This window comes from Enoplosus armatus, chromosome 8, assembly GCF_043641665.1.
Source record: "Enoplosus armatus isolate fEnoArm2 chromosome 8, fEnoArm2.hap1, whole genome shotgun sequence".
NCBI lineage: Eukaryota > Metazoa > Chordata > Actinopteri > Centrarchiformes > Enoplosidae > Enoplosus > Enoplosus armatus.
Window position 1 is genome coordinate 24,380,687 of NC_092187.1, and position 17,843 is coordinate 24,398,529.

Consider the following 17,843-nt stretch of genomic DNA (forward strand, 5'->3'; position numbering starts at 1 on the left):
ACATGAATCAAGCCCTATGAAGCAAAAACAAAGGAACCAACCAACCAGTCAGAGAGAGAAGAGACGTGCGAGAGGATGAGCGTTTCACCAAGTTCTCCTGTGAGTCTTTGTGTTGTTTTTGCTTTGTTGTGGTCCAGCAGGTCGCAGGAGGTTGGTTGGTCGGTCGGGTTTTCACGGGGCACTGTGGCTAGCTAACGCCCGGCTTTGTTGAGGTTTCAGGTCTATGGCAGAAGGTCCGGTTTTTATATAGCAGCAGCAACATGAAAGTTCATCATTATCATAATAATAATAATAATAATAATAACAATAGTAATGGCCATCTCAAAGTTTAACAGACAAACACAGTAAGAGAGAGCAGTCCTCCTCTTCCTCTGAAGCCTGGACCGGACCAGGGAGGGGAGGAGGAAGAGGAGGATGTTTAGGTCCACGAAGAAGAGGTGAAGAGTAGGTCCAATGGGGAGAAGAAGAAGAAGAAGAAGAAGAAGAAGAAGAAGAGAGGGAGGGAGAGGAGGGGTGTTAAACAGAACGATGCTGAGGTTTCGTAGGCGTTACATCTATGTTTGTAAAAAGTAGAAGTGGGAGGTAAAATTGCCACCAGTGATCAACATTTAACCCCTTCTCTTTTCAGAAAGCCCCTCCCCTCCACACACACACACACACGCACACACACACACACACACACACACACACACACACACACACACACACACACACACACACACACACACACACACACACACACACACACACACACACACACACACACACCTTCCCTCCTCTTTAAGGAGAAAGTCACCTCCGGTCAACTTCGAACTCTGATTCTTCTCAAGTTTCCAAGATGAACTGATTATATACAGCAGCACACGAATGAACCCGCACAGATGAAAGAAAAGTTTAAAGATTTCAGTGTTTGAAAAGTTCAACAACATCAGTTCTTGAAATGCTTCTTCGTTTTTCCACATTACAGGTCTTTTGCGCAATATAGTTTCGATTCTCCACCCAAAAAATATTTAAACCTTGAAGACATCAGGTGGTAAAGTAGAAGTAAACTGGCTTCTGGTGGGAATGTTACCATTCACTTGCAGAGTGTGTGTGTTGTGTGTTTATATGTGTGTGTGTGTGTGTGTGTGTGTGTGAGGAACTGAATATGGAATTGGCAGGTCTGATCTGAGGTATTTCCTGGTGGTCAACATGGCGTCTTGGATGCATAAGTAGCAAGTTGCTCCCTGGGTAAAAGGGTGAGAAGGATGGGGGGGAGGGGGGGTTCAGGGTGAGGTTTCAGGTGAGGGAAAAGTGCTATAGGACACAGAGAGCTTATATACAAGCGAGCACAAAAAAAGTTTCTCTCCTCCTTTTTTCCTTTTTTTTTTTTTTTTTTAAACAACTCCTTTTTTCTCTTTTCTTTTCCAGTTTCCAGTCTCCTCCGTGTTTAGTGCTATCTTTTAAGATAAGTCAAACCGCTTCTCTTTCTTTCAGTCACTTGGGAAGAGTAACAAAAAAACAAACAAAAAAAAAGCTCACTGGACTCCAAATAAACAAACAGAAACACAAATGAAATCTTCAGTCAAATCAAACAGCTTCAGTAGTACTAATTCAGGGAGTTCATTATTCATCATCTTTTTAATTGTTATGATCGTAAGACGGCGTTGGCCGGAGCAGCCGTCAATCAAAACTCAAAAACTTTTCCATCTTCTTTTTTTCTGAAACCACAGCAGCAGAATCAACAACCTTCTTCTTCACTCTTCTTCCAGACGACTCCACTCCTCCTCCTCCTCCTCTCTTCCTCTCCTCCACACTCTGACTGCTGATTGTGAGGTGCTTCCAGAGAGGAGAAGAAGAGATTCCTCCAGAGTTCAAATGCTCTGCTTCCTTTTTTCAACATTTGTTTCCCTCCTCAGGCAGAACCAATGGATTGAGGCTGTGGGGGATTGTTTTGGGGATGGTGGGGCGGGACTGGTCTCCCTCTCCCGCCGTCCCAGTTTCCCCACTTTGTCTCCAAAAATGAAAAGTGGCCACTGTTTCTGAAGAGAAGGCAGATGAGGAGAAACCAACAAACCTCTATTTCAGGAGGGAAGAGCAAAAACAAGAGGAGGTCTGGTGTTCAGCGTCGATAAGGAGAGACGGGGGACGCAGACACAAAACATAACAAACATAATGGGAAGTGTGTGTGTGTGTGTGTGTGTGTGTGTGTGTGTGTGTGTGTGTGTGTGTGTGTTCTCCCAACATTTCCCCCAAATCAGTTCTGCTGCAGGATGAGGTTCTCCAACTCGTCTGCCGAGCGAAGCAGGAAGGCGGCCGACTCCCGGTAGCCGGCGATCAGCTGACGCACGGCCGTGATCTCTGGTTGGCTGAGCTGGGTCGAGGCCCCGCCCCCTCCCGCAGCCCCGCAGCCCCGCCCACCCAGGCTGTTGTTGATGGAGGCAGAGGAGGTGGAGTTACTGATGTTGGCAGAGGAGAGAGATTTCATGCTGAGGTCTGTCGGGCCTGAAGATGGGGGGGGGGGGGGAGGAGGGAGAACCAGGGAGGGGGAAAGAACAGAAGATCCAGGTGTGGAGGAGAGAAAGGATCCATAAATAAAAGGTGAAAGGAAGAAAAGGAGAGGAGGGTGAGAGAGAGAAAGATCAGTCAGTTCAAAATGACAGAAGACAGAATATCATTATCAAATATCTCCTCACGTCTGTGCATTACACTTTGTATCTGTCTGACATTTTATCACCTGTGGCTGCCATTAAACCTTGTCCAGTCGTCAGGTAACAAGCCAAAGAGTAAGCTTCATCAACAGCCAGCTCAAACACTTGTGTGTTATGGGTTGTAATCTCTTTTAAAGAGTAATTTAACAGCCCCTCCAGTGGTTTAACTTCTCACCCTGCTGCAGTGATGTGAAGGTGTACTCCCGGACCCTGTGACATCACTGCTGGCTGTGGTTGCAGGTGCAACAAAGCACTTTTCTGACCACACCCATCAGTGATACTGGGTGGGGTCAGAGGTGAAACAGACTTACGACCAGAGAGGACAGTGACACGCTGCTTCAGCTGAGAATCTATTTTAACAAGATCTTAAAAGTCTTGAAGAAGCAGGATCTGATAGAGGGATGAAATGATGCTAGAATGACTGTAATTTAAGATGAATATTTACAGTATAAACTATAATGAAATCACAGATCTGCAGTTGATCATTTAGCAAAAGATGCCGTTTTACTTTGAGAATATATGTAAATGAAACCTCGTTTTGTTCAGGATCAATTTGCCGTTTTGCATGATCGCCCTGCTCCGCGCTCACACAGTCATCTTGTTATGAGAACTATGACTTCGTATTGAAAACAGTCAACAACCGCACATGAGTGAAAGTTTCAGAGTTTGAAAAGCCTGTAATAATCACAGACTGTGTTTATTTTAGATAAATGACTCCATATTTAAGCACGGCTCCCACCTGCTGCTCTGTCTCCTTTCACTGCTCCCTTTATTCTGCTGCTCCTTCTCCATCTCCTCCTCATTCATCCCCAAATTACCCGCTCATGCTGTTTCTTTTCATCCCTCTCACATCTTTCCCTCCCTCCTCCCTCCTCTCTCCCTGCTTCCTCTTTCATTCACTCTTCCTTCTAACTTTTTTTGTCTTATCCATCTCCTCTCTATCCCCATAATGACCATCATCCTCTGCCCCCCCCCCCCCTCCCCTCCCCTCCTCTGCTCTTCCATCCTCACCGTTGCTCTGAGCGGCAGCGCCGGTCGTCAGGGAAACGGGGTGTTGCATGGCAGCGCCCAGGCCCGGGTATCCACGGTAACCGTAGCTGAGGCCGGCTCCGTTGATGTAGAGCTGGGTGTCCTGGGAGGAGAAGGCTGATGCGGCCAGGGAGTAGGCGGAGTGAGCGAGGGACGCCGGCTCCCTCAGACCTCCTCCACCGCTGGACGGCTTGTCCAGAGAGATCTGCTCATCCTGGAAGAGGAAACAGGAGATGAGGGGTTTTCAAAATACTATTCAGCAATAAATGCTACTGAAGCTCTTGAAGATGAATACGTCATAATTTCCCAGGAAGAAGATCTCTGATTCGTTTTTTTACTGAAGAGGATTCTTTCTTTTTCTTTTCCTTTATTTTACAAGATAAAAGTCTCACTGAAGTTAATATTGTTTTTTTAAGAGAGACCTGGCCAAGAACATGTTTGAAGTTTTACACCAGCTTTTCACGACTTTTAACATTTGCTGTAAACAGAATTGATGTCATTTAGCTTCAGTTTTGTGCCCTAAAGAAATACAGATGTGTCTGCGTGTCTTTCCTATCACTTATCAGGATGGGATAACGTATTAATCATTAAGGGATCATGATCATTTTTTAGAACGGAAATCAAACTGCTGAGCCAGAGCCACGTTTAAGGTGTCCTCTTATGTCATGTTCACGGACACCTGTCGGCCAATCAGAAGCTATTCTTTGTTCTGTGGTATTTGTTTGTTCAACTCCAACTCAAGTAACAAGACACATATTTCTTTGATTCTTAATCTGAACAGGTCAGAAACGATTTTATGTACATTAATTAGTCAAATTCAAAACATCACATATGAATTAGGCTACACACACACACACACACACACGAACACACGTACGTGATAGGTTTCGAGGCGCATCCTCTTTGCGGCGTTGCGTGATTCGTTCTCGCAGGCGGCCGCCAGGATGTTCTCCGCCATGGCTGAGGTGAGGTGAGGTGGAGTAGGACGGGTCTGCAGACGACAGAATTAAAGCACTGATGATATTAGCCTGGAACCAGCACACCAGCACACCAACACCCTCAGCTGTTAAACTAGCATCACAAATATCAACACTTTGTTTGTGTATGAGTAGAAAAACACATGAAGAAAAGGAGTGTTATTTTGTACCTTCAGAGACAGCTGTTAGAGAGTTTACAGGTTTAACTCTCAACAGTAAAACATTAACTTTCAGTGCTCTGCCTTCTGAAGTTGTCTCTCCTGTTAACCTTCACTGGTTCTGTGCAAAGACTGGAGGTAATAAGATAATTACTCATCCTTAACTATGATTATGAAGGCATATTGAGCCTATTGTGAAGAATACCTCCCTGTGTAGCATCATGCTTCACCACTGGGGGGCAGCAGAGACATTTCAATAACCAGCTCATCTTTACATTCAGTGTGAAGAAGTGTGAAGTCAGACTCCACACAATATTAGAGTGTTAAGTCCCAGCAGAAGTCACTGGTCAACATAACTAATGTTCCCATCATGCACCTCTCTGCACAGTGGATTTATTGAATTTGTACGGCGAGGCTCGAACGCTACAGAATAAACTGTCTCATCCAGCACGTTTCTTTGGATCATTAAGTTTAGTGCTCCAAGAAGAAGAGGACATAAAGAACCTCTTCATGAAGAACATTGGATTATTTGGATGCTCAGCATCTCAGTGAGGAACAGTCACTGTCCAGCAGGAGGGTCTTTGTTAAAGACTTTCATTATTTTTTAATTTCTAGCAAAGATTGTATTAATTATCTGTGTCACTGCTGGTTCCTGCTGGTGTCCTGTTATCAAGAGTAAACACATCAACAGTATCAGGCAGTTTGAGGCGGTTTGATCACTTGATATGTGTCTAACCTGAAACAGCCATGAACCAAACGGATGCACACGAAGAAATGCTGCCGAGTTATCTTTATTAGTTCTTATATTGTGTCACATCTGTATACTGAAATAAATTGACTGGAGCGTGTTGTTTCTATAGTTACAGCCCATTTACAGGCACATTTAGCATCTTTTCACAAAAGATGATAATTGTTTGTTGCTAGTCGCCCATGCTGCCGTGAAAGCTGCAGCCTTTCCTGTGTGATAATACTACAGACCAGACAAATACATTATTAACATATAAATATATTTCGTTGAAAACAAGGGAGCGAACACAAAGCTAAACATGTTATTTCAATAAAATATTTAGAACCTTTTATTCTGCGTCTGAATGAAATGCAGATAGTCAATCATGAGGATTTGTATATTTTTATATATTGTGCAAGTGAGTCAGACTTCTGACGACTGAGCTATGGCCAATAAATACTGAAAGGATTCTTATTCTGAAAAAAAACAGCAGCTGATGCCCCACTGATGCAGTGTTAAAACAACAAACAAATATTATAATATAACATAATACATCTTCCTAAACCATCCAGAGTCAGAGTGTTCGTGTTTCGTCTTTACAGGAAAGTGTGAAAGAATTCCTGCGATCTGTTTATTCCCTCTGGTTCTGTGTCTGTCTTTCACCAGGAACTTGCTAAAAGTTCCCACGAGAGTGTTTTCTTCTTTTCCCTTTCTTTCTCACGGTGAGGCACTTAAGCAAGAATGAACAACAGTAAGAGTAACGCTGTGGTGACTGGAGCTCACGTACGAAAGTGAAAGGTTTTGTTGGCTCTCGTGCACGTACACAGATACCGAACACAGTGTGAGAATAAAAACCATCAAGAAACAAGAAAGGACGTCCTCTAGCTCTCTGGTTCCCACAGGAGTTGATTGAATGACAACAAAAGAAGCGAGGCCAGCAGTGCATTATGGGAATTATTGGCTTTCAACATTCTGCTGATCAACCAGACTCCGTGGGTCAAACGACTCATCGTATATAAACGGTTGAATAGAACAGAACGGTTGTTGGGGATTGTTGGCTGAACCAAAGAGCCACAACAAGCTACGGACCATTTAATCCCTCTGATTCTATCGCTCACATCTTTTGTTCCAACCATGTAAATAATAACATGAAGAAGAAGAACAGAATTTCTTCTTCTGTGAAAAAGCTGAAAAATATTAGTCGATTATCAGCCTCCGAATCGGCTAATAATCGGCAGAATAATCGATAATGAAAATAATCTTTAGTTAAATATTGACAGACAAACAAACTAGCAGGTCCAGTACCTCCATGCCGTTCTTCTTCATGCGTCGGCAGGATTTGAGGTAGGTGCGGATGCGCTTGCGGGCGCGTTCCTGGAACTCCGGGAACTGTCTGCTGCAGGACTCGATGATGGCCTGGATCTTCTCCTTAGGCTGTTTGGAGATGGGCACCATCCGATCCAAGTTCTCGTCCACGAACAGACGCACAAACATCTGCCGGAAAACAACACGGCTGTTAGAGCAAAACAAAGAGCTAAAAGGAGGCTGAAAGGCTCCGTGGATCCACCATAATAATGAATGTACATAAAGTAAGTGTGTGATCACTGGCTGGCTTTAAAGGAGGAACAGACAGTCAGCTCATCAATATATTTCCTTTATGAATATAAGGAGACAGCGTATTGATCCCAGAGGGGACATCATGAGGGACGGAGTTGAAGGTCTGACCCGACACGTCGTCTCCGACTTACATTGAAGGCCTTTAGTCTCTCGGGATCGACTCCCTCTGTGTCGTTGATCTTGTCGTTGTCGTCGTGGTCGTCGTGGTCGTCGTCGTCATCGTCGGGGGCGACCTGGCTGCCGTGACGCCCCATGGTCAGGTCCTCGGCACTCAGGTCCATCTTCACGCCGTCGTAGCTGCCACCCGAACTGTACTGTGGGGACTGAACACAGACACGCAGCGGTGTCACTGTATCTGTCTATATATCAGTGCGCTGTCTATGTGTTTTTACCGGTCACGGGATTAAGTGGTTCATTGTTCCGGTGGACTCGTCCTTAATAAAACACTAATTAAGAGTCTCGATAGGAACCTGACAGCTTGCCAATGACAAGGTCCGTAAATACAAAGATCTAGGTCTTTGGTGGAGACGCTCGACAGACGTCACGGAGGCGATTATCAGCCAAATCATCATCGAACATCAAATGTAAATGATTTTATATTTCTTCAAGCACCGAGGCTTTCACCACCTAACAGCAGCTAGAAACTAGGACCAGGTCTGGCAGGTTGACTCCACCTGGTGTTTAATCACTGAGTGAAAGAAGACGTTTTCTAAGAGGACTTTTCGCAGCTTGGAAACATTTATTGGGCAATAAGGCTTGCTGTCATGGCAACAGGAACTTCCTCTTTCTTCTTCTGTCTTTCCTGCAGCTCACCTGCATTTCGGTTTCAGTTCATGAGTGTTTATTAATTCATTAATTAGTTGTTTCAGCCTCTTCGTCACCTCTCCTGCTCTCTTGCGGTCGCCCTGTTTGAGTTTTTTGATCACGTCTTAATTCACATGCTGACTCAGCTTTATAATTTCATCACACAGTATAATTATCATTATATAGTTTTGAAAACTGTTAATTCTCAGTCTGTTTATGTTATTGCAGTTTTCCACAATGATCTTATTTTGTCCTGTTTAACGTGCTTTGTAGTGTGTTAGTTTGTTTGTGACACTGATATTAATCAGCAACTGTATTGATAATTAATTAGTCGTTTTGACTTGTTTTTGAAGAAAAAAAATGCCAAAATTCTCTGGTTTCTCTGGTCTTCAATGTGATGATTGTTTGCTTTTCTCTGTATTATATCATTTAATACTTAATATCTTTTTTTGAACAAAACAAGACATTAGAAGACATCACCGTGGACTCTTTTCGGACGTTTCATAAAGTAAATGATTCACTGAGAAGATAATTCACAGATTAATCAATGATAAAAAAAATAAGCATTAGTTGCAGCCCAAATACAAATGAGCTGTCAAGATGAGTCATACCTGCTTGGACTAAGAGACATGGACGCTTTGGCCAGAATGAAAGTTGACCATCAGCAGGCTGTGAACTGATGAATTACAGCATTCCTTCATTTAACTTTCTAATTTCGGGGTGTAAAACTCTAAAATATCACTTTGAGGGAGTAAACAAAGTAAAACTAAGATGACTGAGTGCTGAACGCTAATCTCAGAGCTTACGTCTTATTTATTTTTTTACTTTTAAAGAGGAACAAAGTGCCTCCTGCCTCCACCTCTGTGTGTGTGTGTGTGAGGTTTGTGTGTGTGTGTTTTTCAGGTAGACTGTCTGGCAGTAATGTGTTTCCTTCAAGGCCGGTGAGCATTGTTTGTCGTGTTCTGCTATTCAGCTCCGTACAAAAGCAGCGAGAGGAGGAAGGAAGGAGAGAGATCTCCACCTCACTTTTACCTCCATCTTTTTATTGTCTAATTCCATTTTCTGACTCCTCTTTGCAAACGACTGTGTGCGCCTTTCATGTTTCAACAAAGACACGACACAGATGAGGCAATTAGCTAAATCAAACCAAATGAAGATATCGTGTTTACTCCGATAGATCATTTCACTTCTTCACACCGAGTTTGAATGAGTGGAAGCAAATGGTGTCTTGGAAAAGGAAAGTCTTTTCTGCAGACAAAGCTGTACGTATGAAAGTCACGTCGAAGTAAATATGAAGCTACAGCCAGCAGGTGCTTAGCTTAGCACAAAGACTGGAAACAATAGCCTGGCGCTAACTCACTGTAAACACCGTCCACCTACACCTCTAAGGCTCACATAATTTCTTGGCAAGGACCAGTTGCCAGGCAACCAACAGAGACTCCAAGAAGTTAAGAAATATTTTGACACATAACTTCCCGTAAAACTTTTTACACTTTTATTAAACATGAGATATTACTTGTTAATCAGTGAGCCTTAGAGGTGCTGGTATTTTATTAGCTGTGGACAGAGCCAGGCTAGCTGTTTCCCCCTAGTTCAAGTCTTTATGCTAAGCTAAGCTACCTGGCTGCTGGCTGTAGCTTCAGATGTACAGACGTGTGAGTGGTATCCATCTTCTCATCAAAAGACTTCTGTTACTCAATATAAGTTTAAAAACTGATCTTAAACTTTGTTCTGTTTTTAAAGTGAGTTATTTGTGTTTTTAGCATTGTCGCCTCGTAGCATTAAGGTCCTGGATCTGAACCTGATCCGACAGTCTGGAGCTCGTCTGTGCTGGTTTTCTCTCCGACAGTCTACAGACATGTAGATGAGGTGAAGCAGAGACTCTGTTGTCTGTAGGAGTGAGTTCTGTCCATAGTGTCTATGTGTATATTTATAACCCTGACCAGGACGAACCAACCAGCCTAAACTCCTTCCTGATAAAATCTTATTGTAAACAAATCACTTGTGTGTATATGTATGTATGCACAGTGTGTGTGTGTGTGTGTGTGTGTGTGTGGTCTCACCTTGCCCCCGTAGTCCCTGCCATCTCGGTCCAGTCGCAGCTCTGCGGTGTGTGTGTGGGACTGGGAGTGTGTGTTGGGAGTGTGTGCGTTGTGTGTGTGAAGGGTGTGTGTGTGCGGCAGAGGCAGGGCCGGGTGTGGAGCCAGGGGAGGTTTGGCAGCCAGCGGGTACTTCCTGCGGAGCTCCTCGGGCGCGTTGGGATGCAGAGCGCCGAGCAGCGCGGCCGCCGCCGCCGACACAGTGACGGGCAGGTGTGAGGTGGATAGGCGCTGGGGGGGCGGGTCACTAAGGTTCATCGGCTGCTGGTCCTCAGAAGAGGAGGAGGAGGAAGTAGGTGTGCTGAAGTCCAGTGGGGCGGGGCCGCCGTTGCCATTGACGACCTCAGTTTCCCTGACTATGGCACCGTCCGTTACAGCGGAGGAGGGAGGGGTCAGGGCAGGAAGCCCGTTTCCACTGCCGCTCTCTGACGATGAGTCCTCTGGAAGGAGACACAGACGGAGAGGTTGGTTTTGGATGTTTATTTCCTGCTTCCAGCAGCAGATAAACACTGAGAGTGTGTGCTGTGTAGGTCATACTTAAATCTACATACAAGTGTATGTATCCATGCTCTCACATTTCTAACACAGTGGCAGTGACTGCAACTTTGTTTGAGGCGCTCAAAGTCACTGAAAAAAGAAATTTTGTCTTTCTCTAAAAGTGTCTGTTACTCTGGACGGATAATCTACAAACCTCAGTGTCAACAGTTTTCATTGGTCAACTACTTTCTACAAAAGAATGAAATGAATATCTCAAAACCAACGCACATGAAAACCAAAACTACTTGCTCAAAGCTACAATTGAAAATATGCTGTTTTGAGATTTGGATGAATCAACTATTTGATGCTCTTGGAATATGTGAGCTGCGCTGTTTATATTCTTTTAAAACTTTTTCATGATTTTATAGCTTTTACTTTAAGGTTTCTGTTTCACTCCTTCATCTCTTACTTGTAGTTTATGTTTTGTGCGACATAATCAAAGTTTTCTTGCAGTACAGACACCCCCCCAGTCCCCCCCCCCCCCTGGCTTTGCAGAGCTTGTGACTCTGATCACCTTCAGGCCAAGTTCAGATCACAACAACTGGACATTAAGAGAAGCTGCTGCATAACAAGAAGAATGCAGAAAAACAACTCAGAGTCAGAAGAAAAAACGCTCCGAGTTGGCTTATAAAGCTACATACATCATGTTACTGTTATCATCATCATCATCATCATCATTCTTGTGTTTGCATGTTGTTGCAGAAACATGTGACACGTGGAACCTTATTGGTGTGACGACAACATGAATACTGCAGAAACTCCTGATTGAAATGGTCTTTAGCATTATAGATGTCATATGACTGCTGTTACAGACACTGAAAACACACACACACACACACACACACACACAAATACACTATTTGGGTGTTTTGTTCATGACCAGCAGGTGGCAGTCTTCCTTCATGAAGTATCCTCATCTGTGTGTGAGATTCTTAGAAATGACCTGCTTCTGTTCTGCTCTTTACTGGTTCGTTATCTCTCCACGCTTTACTCTTGGATTACATTATGCTGCATTTTGTATCATTAACACTGCAGAGTGTAATGCAATCGAGCAGGACAGCGACACAAACTGCAGCCTCTCTGACTCGGACTCACTATCGGCTTTACGACGATGTTATTGGTTGCAAAGCAGTTGCACTCTATCCTACACTGTGTGAGTGTTCATGTTATTGTGTACATTTTACAATGCAAGGAAATAAAGAAATTAATCATTTTGCAGAAGTCTCTTCAATGCAGCCACAACTGCCTCACAGCTGGAGTGAAATTGGGGGACAGTTACTGTCTTCCTTTAGCCAGCGGGACGGTGACAGCGATGACTCTGACACGAGGAAATAATCTACAAATTGTCTGCTGGTGGGAAGAAAATAATGACGCCTCAAATTATTCTGAAAAAATAAAACGTTCTCTAAAGCTATGGGCGACGTAGCGACTGCTAACGCCTTCCTGGGTCCCAGAAATTAAAATTAGGGTGAATGAAATAACACTGCAGCTTGTGCAGTTTCTCCAGCGCACCAGAGACGTGGTTTCATGCTGTGAGTGGAGTCAGTGTGAGTCCTCGGAGAGGCCGCATGCAGCTGCTGTGGAGGCTTTTGTTCCGGGTCGAGTGGAGCGTGTTAAAGACAGCAGTGTCTGTTTATTTGATGAAACCCACCCAGTCTGCACCCTGCATAATGACAGAGCCCCCTCCCCCACCTCATCATCATCATCATCACCAAGGTCGTCTTCCTCCCACTTTATCTGAATCACGGTAACATCCTCTACCTCCCATCGCTGTTATTAACTTTTCGCTTTAAGACTGAAAGTGTGCACTCAGCGGCCATTTTGTTACTCAAGGTCCAGCTCCAACACCTAAACCGTCATGCAGACCAGTCGCTCCCTGCCTGGGGGTCAGCAGTGGTGCAGGAAGTGGTAGAAAAAGTAACAATACAACAATGTAAAAAGTAGTTTACTGCCGGAGCTTGTTTATCTACTTTAGAGAAAGGTAGTTTAATCCAGTGGTTCCCAACCTGAGGGGTCGGGCCCCCCTTAAAGGGCCACAAGATACATCTGAGGGGTTGTGAGAGGAGATTTTCTCTCATCTTTGCATTTTTTGTGAAACTGCGAACAGCTCACAGACAAAAAGATTGAGGTCTAATCTGATCGTAATCTGAAGCTGTCAGTTTCATGTAAATATATAATCAATGTTAAGTTTCACTGTTGTTGTTGACTCATCTTTCACAATCTATCCGTTGTGGTTTTAATGATTTCATAACGGTTGTTAGTTTTAGTTCTGAATGGAGTCTCTCATGAAACACTGAAGAAAAGGAGGTTTGGTGTTAAATGCTTCAGTATTTATTGCAGAAGCAGGTTCAACGGCTCTTTCTCTCTCCGTCTGTATCTCTTTTCATTCAGACAGGCTGCTAAATAAGTGATCATGGAATAAATGGTGTGTGCCAAGCAGGCGGGCGGGCAGGATGGATGCCTGTCCGCCTGACTGTTAAGTTTTATTGTTCTGAACAGACGACTGGTCCCACATGCGCACACACAATGAAGAGTTCCTACTGCACAAAGACAGACAGCGAGGACGGACGGAGGGACGTAGGAGACATTCTCCAAATTCTTTTTCACATTAGCCGACATGCAACTTCCAATTTTACCTCAATTTATGGTTCACTGTTTAGTTAGAGCTGCAATTATAAATCACAGCATCACAAAAGTACAAAAAGAAGGAAATATCGGATGAATGTGTTGAAACAGAAACAGGAAGTAGCTCCGATTGAGGATGACTGGAGGATGGAGAGGGGGAGGAAGAGGGAGGAAGAGGAGAAAACTGCAGTAGCTGGATTGTAAGGAAAGAAAGTGATGTATAGAAAGAGAAACAGAGAGGGGGCTGGGGATGGTATCGACTGTGTCATTCGTACGGAGGGGGAGGGAGGGGTGGAGGGAGGGGTGGAGCCCAAACCGCTGCATGGAGAGAGGGAGAGATGGGTAGAGAGGCACCGAGGTAAAGAGGGAGAGAGAGAGAGAGAGAGGGCAATACACTATCGAGGGAGGTACAGCCAGGCAGAAGGAAAGAGGTCAGGAGGGGGAGGAGGCAGGGGATAGGGGAGGGAGGGGGTCATGGCTCAGGGGTGGGGGCAGCAGCAGGAGGAGGAGAGGAGGAGAGAGAGGGGAGAGAGGAGAGGATGAGGGAGGATTGAGATGGAGGATGGAAGGGGGGGAAGGGTGGAGAGAGATGGAGGCAAAGGGACAGACACGTGGGAGAGGTTTTAGATTTTTACTGCATCTCACCATCATCATTAAATCATAAAGTATATGAAGTACATATCTCACTTTGTCATGTACTTGTTTACAGTATTGTATAGTATTTTGTCCAGTGCAGAGTACAGACATCAGTGTTGTTATGTTCTTTATTAAAACACTTCTTAAACACTGATTTGGCTTTATTGAACTTAATTATATAATATATATAATAATAATAATCTAATAAAGCACAAATTTAAAGTGAAAGAGAGACAGAGAGAGTGAGACAGAGAGACAGAGACACAGAGAGAGAGAGACAGAGAGAGAGACAGAGAGACAGAGAGAGACAGAGAGAGAGAGAGAGAGAGAGAGACAGAGGGAGAGAGAGAGAGAGAGAGACAGAGAGAGAGAGAGAGAGAGAGAGAGACAGAGAGAGAGAGACAGACAGCGAGAGAGACAGAGAGAGAGAGAGACAGAGAGAGAGAGAGACAGACAGAGAGAGAGACAGAGAGAGAGAGAGACAGAGAGAGACAGAGACAGAGAGAGACAGAGAGAGAGACAGAGAGAGAGAGAGAGAGAGAGACAGAGAGAGACAGAGAGAGACAGAGAGAGAGAGAGAGAGAGAGAGAGAGAGACAGAGAGAGACAGAGACAGAGAGAGAGAGAGAGAGACAGAGAGAGAGAGAGACAGAGAGAGAGAGAGACAGAGAGAGAGAGAGACAGACAGAGAGAGAGAGAGACAGAGAGAGAGAGAGACAGAGAGAGAGAGAGAGACAGAGAGAGAGAGAGACAGAGACAGAGAGAGAGAGACAGAGAGAGAGAGACAGAGGAAACCATGTCAATAAAAAGGGAAATGAGAGGAAGTGAGAGAGAGGGAAGCCCTGGGACCTGGAGGTAGAAAAACATGGCCGAGTGTGTTTACGAGTGTGTACGTGAGTATTCATGCGTAGAGGCGAACCTAATTCTTGCCGTCTCGACACAAACCCCCCCCCCCTCAGCAGAAAGACCACCGTCACTGCCTCTGCATCCGTCCACCCCTGGATCCACGCTCTCCTCCTCAGCTTACGTCACCTCTATTCTTTGTATTTGTCTCTGTCCACGCCTGCCAGCGACCCTCGTTCTTTTTTCATTTTCTCTCTTTCAGACGCAAACAGGATGCGGCCTTCCTCATCCTCTACCTCTGTCCCTCATCCCTCTCTGACTCAGGAACAATCGGGAGGCGTCCTGCCTCTCTTTCATCTCCGCTCTCACCGACATGATGTCTGATTTGACAGAAGCGGGGTGTCGAGGACGAAAGGCTCAAGCATTTGTTGTTTTATCCAGTGCAGTGTGTCCCAGCGGGGGACCACTAAATCCTGCGCCTGCATGTCCTCATACCTTTCTGTACATTTGGCCTCTTAGTTCCAATGAAACAGGGGTCATTCCTCCATCGTCTTGTTATTATACAAAGAGGTCTGGTTTGAAGTGGGCGGGGCCCAGGTGGAAAAACATGACATATATTTTTTTTAGGTGTTAGATTTTTAAAGAATAATATTCCCCAAAAACTGTAAACTTACATTTTTGCTTATTTAGTCATAAATATTTACTGTCATGGATAAATACGATGTGACTCAGGGGCTTTAGTGCCACAGGACACAGCAACACACTGTTTCCTGTTTCAACATGGTCATCACATATGTAATGTCCACATACAGTCTGACGATAGTTATTCACAATCCTGACACCACGATCCACTAATCTGACACGGTGACCATCGTAAGACCGGAATGTCACAGTCAGATCCCGGATCCCTCTCCTCTTCTGCCTCTGTCTCAAAACAACAAGGTGTTTTTGGGATCCAGGCTCTCTCTCCTGTATGAAATCATCCAGTCAGAATCCTCCTCTGTGCGTACAGTGAGCTTGTGTTTGCACGACTTTTCCAAACGCAGCAGACGGCGACGGCGACAGTAAACGTTTCCTCTCCTGCAGAGTAACTCTGCTCGGTCGGGATTAACCACTTGAAACGTCGGCTGTAAAACAGCACATGAAACATTATCGTTCACTTAAATCTGTTCCTCCACATGAGTCACGACACCAAAGTTCAAGAGTTATGACACAAATGAACCAGTGCTGCGAATGATGGGTGTAAATCAGCATTTCTGTAAACACAGTTTACACAAAACTCATTTGTTATGTATGATTATCTACATATTTATATTTCTAACTAAAAGTTGGGATTTTAGAGTTAACGGTTGTCAAATTATTAAATTAATAAATTAATAGCCAGTTAGCTACTAGCTTGCTATACAGGACTACATCCTGGTGACCATCTATGGTGATTAAAATGAATTTCCTTGAAGCTGCAACTAACGATCATTTTCATCATTAATCTGCATTACATACATTTCTCTTGATTTATCGTATTTCTTAAAGCCCACGGGGACGTCTTCAAATCTTTCGCTTTGTCTGCCCAACAAATCTAGGAAAACTGCAAATCCTCACGTCACAGAAGCTGGAAGCAGCCAATATTTGGGATGTATGCTTAAAAAATAACTACTATTTGCACATTAATAATAATAATATCATCGTTTCAGTTACAGCTATGTTGCGATGACCGTTGTTCCAAACACTCAAAGTTTCTCCACAACATATATATATTTATATATATATAAACATGCTGCTTCCATGTCGCTCTCCCGTCTCTTCACAGCTCCTTCTGCCAGAAGGAGGGTATTTAGTGATTTATTGGTGAAGCAACACTCGAGTCAAACATTCGGATCAACAGTGCAGGGGTGGACTTTGCTGCTGGAGTGGACACTTTCAGACACTTTCACACTGTGCCTGAGTCTCCATTACAGCAGCTGCTGCAGCCTGCAGAGAGCATCGGATGCTAAAAACAGAGTTTGTTTCAGTGGGAAGCCTTTACTTTCACTCTTTCATGACTCAGCACTTGATGGCAGACAAAGCAGGGTCCATTTCTCAAGGACACGCTGAAGAGTAACCTTTCACCTGCAGGAGAGGTTCTCCACCATCTGTCCTCCTCCATCATGTTCATTCTCCACCTCCTCGTCACACTCCTCCTTCACTCCCTCTCTCTTCTCCCTTCTCCTCCAGTCTCTGGGTGGGAGTGCAGTGACTGATGCATGGCAGTGTTTAGAGTTTCCCTGCAGGCTGGGGGGGCATCACGGCACAGGGGGCACCCGGTGTGTTTAAGAGGGCAAATGTCTTGTTGCGTCAAGGACACGCACACACACACACACACACACACACACACACACACACACACACACACACACACACACACACACACACACACACACACACAGCTAAAAGCCCGTGTGTCCCCAAAGAGAAGCAGGACAGGTGGACCGAGACTTTTACAGTCAATCATTGTTCAACCCACAATCCACTGGGAGGGGGCGGAAGATGCTGCATCAGCTGGCCGGGCGACACACACACACACACACATCTCCATCAATGTGTGTGTATGAGTCTTGAATATGAGTGTGTGTCCAAGAACAGGTGTGTCTCTCCGTGTTCCTGCATATTTCTGTGTTTACGGCGTGTGAACGGTCGTATTAAACGCCAAGCTGTTAGCTGGAAGCGGCGTGCGGGGGGGGGGGGGGGGGGGGGCAAATGCGTGGGGCCTTTCACACGTTGTAAATCACGCTTGTCTCCATCTTTTCAATTCACTCCACTCTTGCTTTGTCACTCACATGAAGGGTAAAAACACACACACACACACACACACCAAGGTTGAAAGGTACAAAACATCACCAGCCTGCTGACATTTACATTTTACATTTAAATAATTATGTGAAGAAGAGGATGAAGAGCTGAACAGCCAGTCAAATGGAAGTGTGCAGTCTCAGGAAGCACTAAGTTCTAAATTAGTTACCAGAATCTAATTTGTTCTGAACTGGCAGCATCTTCATTACTGGTAATGGGAAGATTTAGGCTGTTTAAGCAAAAGCTGCGAGTGATAAAGGAAAATGAATTCAAGGT

The 17,843-nt window shown here is 44.6% G+C and overlaps 1 protein-coding gene across 1 annotated transcript in view; it reads right to left on the reverse strand.

The window, feature by feature from the left end:
• Positions 1-2,236: 2,236 nt before the first annotated feature.
• The window catches only part of LOC139288441 (nucleolar protein 4-like), a 121,750-nt gene continuing 106,143 nt past the window's right edge, over positions 2,237-17,843 (reverse strand). The window contains exons 6-11 of the mRNA XM_070909738.1: positions 10,066-10,541; positions 7,330-7,521; positions 6,887-7,075; positions 4,597-4,710; positions 3,702-3,933; positions 2,237-2,484 (exon numbers count right to left, since the gene is read on the reverse strand). Coding sequence (XP_070765839.1) covers positions 2,237-2,484; positions 3,702-3,933; positions 4,597-4,710; positions 6,887-7,075; positions 7,330-7,521; positions 10,066-10,541 — 1,451 coding nt within the window. The remainder of the gene's footprint in view (positions 2,485-3,701; positions 3,934-4,596; positions 4,711-6,886; positions 7,076-7,329; positions 7,522-10,065; positions 10,542-17,843) is intronic.